Below are 6,000 nucleotides of genomic sequence, written 5' to 3' on the forward strand. Positions count from 1 at the left end.
GTCGATCCTGTTTGCTTCGACAACAGAAGTGGAAACAACTAAGGTAATCATTTCAAAGGATATCTAGTTGAAAACACAATAGATTTATTTGTATGTTTTTATTTCAAGTCTCCACCTTCGATGTTTCAGTGAGTGCTGTTGGCCGTGTTGCGTCTTTGCTCCGCAGCTTCACTCGTTGTAACCAAGCAATCAGTGCGCAGCTCATCTATATATTCATGAGCATACCATAAAAGGAGAAAACCTAGCGTTTTTTCCCTGGACAAATTCACTGGAAGCATCAGGGGGCATAGAACAGCACCCGGCCATTTTCAGCCCAACCAATGTTACATACCCTATTCGGAGACCTTAAGGAACAGTGTGAAATACCCCAAAAACCCAGTCAATCACCCCTTTAAGTTTTCGTCATTTAAGTTTTGGGGCAATAAAACTTGCACGACTTCTGGCTAGTGTTTTCTACGCAAACAATTATTTTCTTTTGCACCATACATAGGACCAAGGAAGGCGAGTTTAGACTTTGCTCCTATATTAACATTAGCTACTGTCATTAGCTGTTAGTCTCCTCGTTTAAATATATACTGATGTATCCGGCTGCTTGTTGTGAAAAAAGATGTAACAGTATATGTAGCGGACACGTTAGCGAATTATTTTTTTATAAGAAGTGACTGTGACAACATAACTATTTCATCTGAGTAAATTGGCTCTTCATGCTAGACTAGTTGTAATCCAGCATATATATATAAACTCCTCAAAAAAAGTTCGGAAACGTTATTTCGGTCGTTTATTCCTCCCCTTTAATAATACCAATTGGTATTGTATTTTATATCGTTGGAAAGCCTGATTAGTCACCTTTACAACGAGGTACAACTTGTATGGATCGTGCATTCGTGGAATGAGCAACACAGCTAACCTTGAGGGTAGCGGCCCGAAATAATGTGCCAAAATCCCCTGCAATATTTTTCTGTTGGTATTCACTCTCGTTTTGAGTTGCTTGGTAGATTGGATGATTGCACTCTCCCACAGTAATAAGGAAAAAACCACACATATTGGCCATTTTTACACTTTATTTTACACTGCTCTATTCATTTTACACTGTCAGGGACCTCAGTAGCGTGTGGAAGATCCATATGCAGCCACAACAGCTTGGCACCTCCTCCTCATGGGATCAGCTTGGGCGTGCTGTACGTGCCAGAGTGACCAACGCAAACATGTTGGCTGACTTGCGACCAATCCTGGTTGAGGAATGGGATGCCATCCCACAGCAGTGTGTGACCAGACTGGTGACCAGCATGAGGAGGAGGTGCCAAGCTGTTGTGGCTGCGTATGGATTTTCCACACGCTACTGAGGTCCCTGACAGTGTAAAATGAATAACGTGTAAAAATACGCCAATATGTGTTGTTTTTTCCTTATTACTGTGCCTTATTATTACTGTGGGAGAGTGAAATCATCCAATCCACCAAGCTTCTCAGTGGCTTTGGTTCCTATATTTCTCAGAACACAATTGAAATTCTCTGTCATCTCTGAAGTACTTATCATTTTAAACAAATTGCCAATGCTCTAGTACATTCATGCAAATGATAATGTAGCTAGGGATGCATGATATCGGTGGCCATATCGGTATCGGCCAATAATGTTTAATTTTGTGTTATTATTATTACTGGCCTGATAAAATGTGGTTGATAAATATGGATTATTTCCGCCTATTGAACCACTCATTTGGTAAAATGTAAGAAAATTGATCATTTTGGTAAGAGAAAGATCTATATGCTTTATGCAGTTTAGGTTTTAATAAAAGCAGTTGTCCACTGTATTTGTTTGCCTTTTGTTTTTGTAATCAGACTCAGGCTTTGTATTTATCGGCATGTATCGGTTATCGGCTTCCAAATATAAAGAGTTATCGGTATCGGCCAAAATGTCCATATCGATGCATCCCTAAATGTAGCCTTCCTTTGTCTGCTGTTTCCTACTCAATTGTTTATGTTATGTTGATCAAAATGTATAACATTGCTTTTCAGTTAAATTGTCTTACCACAACAAACATCTAGACATTTAGTTCATAACAGAAGTCATTACATGCACAATGGTTTATCCAGTTGTCATGATTTATCGGCCTAATTAACCATACAGCGCTAGCATGTACAGTTCTGCCTAAGAGGTGTTTACTATGTTTACATAAACATTTGTAGTTTATCCTTTGCAATGCTGTAAAATAGTATTGTTTCTTCGGTATTTGCATAAATAAGACACGACAACTGACGAGGAGACACTCGTTCGTACGAACATTGTTCCTGTAGTATGAATGTTTGTGGATTGCTATATCCATGCCTCAAGAAAACAACTAAGGAGGCTAAGGGGATAGGAATAGTGCCCATGTCCGTGATGCAGCTGGTGTTTATAATGTCGTAGCACATTTGCCTAACCCTAACCCTTAGCCAGCATTTCATTCATAAATGGAACCTTTTGAAAGCAGCTGATTTAACAATCGTGGCACTGCACTCTTCAACTTCGTCTCGTTTACCATGCTTTGTGGGTGTGACTTTTAATGGCCAAACAACAATGGCAACCGCAAAATATGAACTTTGCCCGGTTCTTGAGCTGATCGTGGGAAACTAAACCCATTCTAATTTGTACAAGACAGAAAACCTTTGTGTTTGTGAGTTCATCAGCATTCATGTTACAACCACTGTGTTTACAATTTAGTTGTTTACTAGAGCACAACATTATTTGCAAAAGCTCAAAGGTCTACATGGATCTAGCCTCTTAATTCGGCTCTCAAAGTGAACCATATTGATGCATTTAACTTCAAAATGTAGAAAAGGCAATTGTAGAGGGTAACAAAATATATAGTTTTCTGGTTCTTTGTGTGGATTTGGCGTGATGTATCAGTAACACTCCTTTCCACTCTTGCATGTGCAGGTGTACCACAGTCTGTTCTGGCCTCTGGAGTTCACTGTCCCCAACCGAGACAACAATAAGTGTTACTCAAAGATCATCTGCAATAAACTTGATAACGTAAGATCCTCATGTCAAGTTGAGTTTCTGGCACTTGAACTTTTGAAGTATTCTCCATATCTGGTATTTATGTGACAATGTGTACGTAAATAAACACACATACAAATGGATGTCTATTGTTGACACACTTTGTATTTTGTGCCATTAGATGGTAACTGCAAACATGAAACGTCCCACATCCACGTAATGTCCAATATCCATTACAGGACCGCGTGGTCGGGTTCCACTATCTTGGTCCCAATGCCGGCGAGGTGACCCAGGGCTATGGAGTAGCCATGAAGTGTGGCATGACCAAAGACCAGCTGGACAACACCATCGGCATCCACCCCACCTGCGCCGAGGTAAGACCTGACCCCTTCCCCACATAGCAATATTTGGCCATGTCTTTTACTCATGTTGTTAACCATTTTATTAATACAGGCAAAACGTTTAGGAATTTCCTTTTGTTAGTAATGGCCTGAAAACAAACTTTAGAAGGAAACGATAAACAAAAGCACCAGCAAAAGTGTCCTTGTGTCTGTAGTTTGAGTTGGAACATCCGCTCACAGAGGAATGGTAACCCTGACGGCCAGTTGATCTCCCCCTCTTCAGATTTTCACCACCATGGAGGTGACCAAAAGTTCTGGCGGTGACATCACCCAGGCGGGCTGCTGAGGTTAAACCCTGCTGGTTTAGCGGGCCATCCTGTCCTCTACATTTTAGATCTCCCCACCTCCCTCTCACCTCATAGGTCTGCATCTCAACAGGCCCTCTCTCTTTGAGCATACAGACCAATAGTTTCTCAGGAAAACCCATCAAGTCTGAACTAGATTTGGGGGAATGGTCAGTGTTTCGATGAAGATTGAGTCAAACACACTGGGAGGGGTATGATATCAGAACTATGAGGTTTAACAGGTGAGGTGGGTCTTACTTACAGGATGGCCCAAGCTAAACAGCGGGGTTACTCTGATGCTGTTTCTTACAGGACACCTTGTGCGCCACTCTTTGAGTAGCGCTGCCGCATCAGTCACTGACTGACCATGTGGTTGCCGTTTTTGACGTCTTGGCTCGAACTCATACTTGTGGTGGGCTACGACTGATATCTCTCAAAGTAAGCGCCATGGGGTGTACTGAACCCTTCGTCCAACTACCCAACTTAAACACTTCTTCACACATACACGCACATAAATGGACACTTGTAAAAAAGACTCCTTTTAGTACAACAGATATCTTTGTTCAGTTGGCACACAACCGAGGTTTGACTAAATGGATAAATCGCTCTACACTCCTGTGCTTGTTTTGGTAGAAGTTAAATGTATACAGGAATGCCATTTTTCCCGTTTTAGTCATTATTTTGTTTTCTGTCAACCCATTAACATTCCAGACATTATACATTTTCAAGTTGTGTACTACTTCTGTGTCAGAAAGCACTCGTGGGGGACAAAAGTCCATCTCTCCATATTGAGGTCATCGTCACCTACCAAGGTGTTAACCAAAAAAATCCAAGTTGTAAAGAAAAATGAAGGCCAGAGGAAGAGCTGGTGAACCACAAGTCTTTAGAATTTCTGGTTTGTGCATTCTATCAAAATAAATAGACTAGAACTGTTAAGATATCTGAAGGACAGACACACACCTGAATTGTACTGATGTTAATGTTCCTGTTATACATTAAAAAAACGTCTTGCTAAGTTTTCAGTGGAGACTGAACTGAATGTTTCTTTTTGTTTCAGTTTGATTATGCTGTTCAGTTTGATCGCAATGTGTGTATGTATGATGTTTCAAATACTTTGTAGTGGGCTATATTTAAGAGTATAAATTCCGACTGACTACTGTCTTTGAGTTCTGAAAGTCTACAAAAGGACAAAATGGTCTCTTATCACTGTTAGTAGATTAACTTTATTCAAAGACTTCAATAAAAATTATCAACACACTAGCTCTAGCTTGGTGTCTGACTGTAGTTTCTGTGATGTATTTTAGAAATGTAATTTGGTATATTTTATTGTGGGGTGAAGAGAGTGTAACCCAATGCGTGTATCTACACTACAGCAGCCAGCAAGTATGTGGACACCACTCAGTATACAAAAACCTGCTTGTTGAACCTCTCATTCCAAAATCATGGGCATGAATATGGAGTTGGTGCCCACTTTTGTGATTTTTGAAGACAAAGCAATGTGAGAAACAACTCTGGTTTAATGTCCATTATTTTGGAATGAGAGGTTCAACAAGCAGGTGTTCATGTACTTAGCAGTGTCTACATACTTTTGGACAATAGTGTATTTTGTTTCAAGTTTGTTTAACCTGTGACCTGTAAGAAGTATTTCATACACTACTTTACCCTTGTGCTGCCTTCGGGTCACATGACCCAAAGGTTCATAACGAACCACCGTTGTGTTTACCCAATTTTACCCAATACAAAAACAAATAAAACTAATTTTCTTTTAACCTTTGCAATGTGGGGGGTCTGAGACAGCCCAACAGTTAAAAGAAAATGCTTCACTTTGTTTTTGTAGGAGGTAAATTTGTCGCAATACGACGGTGGGTCACAATGACTGATGGGTCAGAATGACCCGAAGATAACACAAGGGTTAACACACTTGTGATGTTTTTGTTCCTTATGTTTGTTGAATCAGGAGTGTGGGATCCATTGGTGCAATCTGTGTTCAGAACATCAGAGCTCTACAGTAAAACACTGGTCTTAGTTAATTGGCGGTTCCTTGGCAACCATAGCTTCAATTTCCTTAGATAGGAAGATAAGGTTAAACAACGCAGATGGAGTGTAAACGTTGTTGAGATGATGATATTCTTTTCTACAGGAAGGAGGCCAACTGCACAAGGGTTAGCTATAGTACTGGACATTACATTTTAGACGTCCTGAATTTTTTTATTCTGGAGTAAAATATATCCCAGAGGAAGAAATTTCACCGCCACATTAACAGACATAAATACACACAAATTCAAAATACATACACATACTTTAAAAACGACAACACACATTGGTTAATAATGGTTAC

General features: G+C 40.1%; 1 protein-coding gene across 1 annotated transcript in view; it reads left to right on the top strand.

The window, feature by feature from the left end:
- The window catches only part of txnrd3 (thioredoxin reductase 3), a 73,570-nt gene extending 68,642 nt beyond the window's left edge, over positions 1 to 4,928 (top strand). The window contains exons 14-16 of the mRNA XM_062456429.1: positions 2,915 to 3,010; positions 3,217 to 3,351; positions 3,602 to 4,928. Of these exons, the coding sequence (XP_062312413.1) occupies positions 2,915 to 3,010; positions 3,217 to 3,351; positions 3,602 to 3,664 (294 nt within the window). The 3' untranslated portion in view covers positions 3,665 to 4,928. The remainder of the gene's footprint in view (positions 1 to 2,914; positions 3,011 to 3,216; positions 3,352 to 3,601) is intronic.
- Positions 4,929 to 6,000: the final 1,072 nt, after the last annotated feature.

The sequence above is a fragment of the Osmerus eperlanus genome, chromosome 1 (genome assembly GCF_963692335.1).
Source record: "Osmerus eperlanus chromosome 1, fOsmEpe2.1, whole genome shotgun sequence".
NCBI lineage: Eukaryota > Metazoa > Chordata > Actinopteri > Osmeriformes > Osmeridae > Osmerus > Osmerus eperlanus.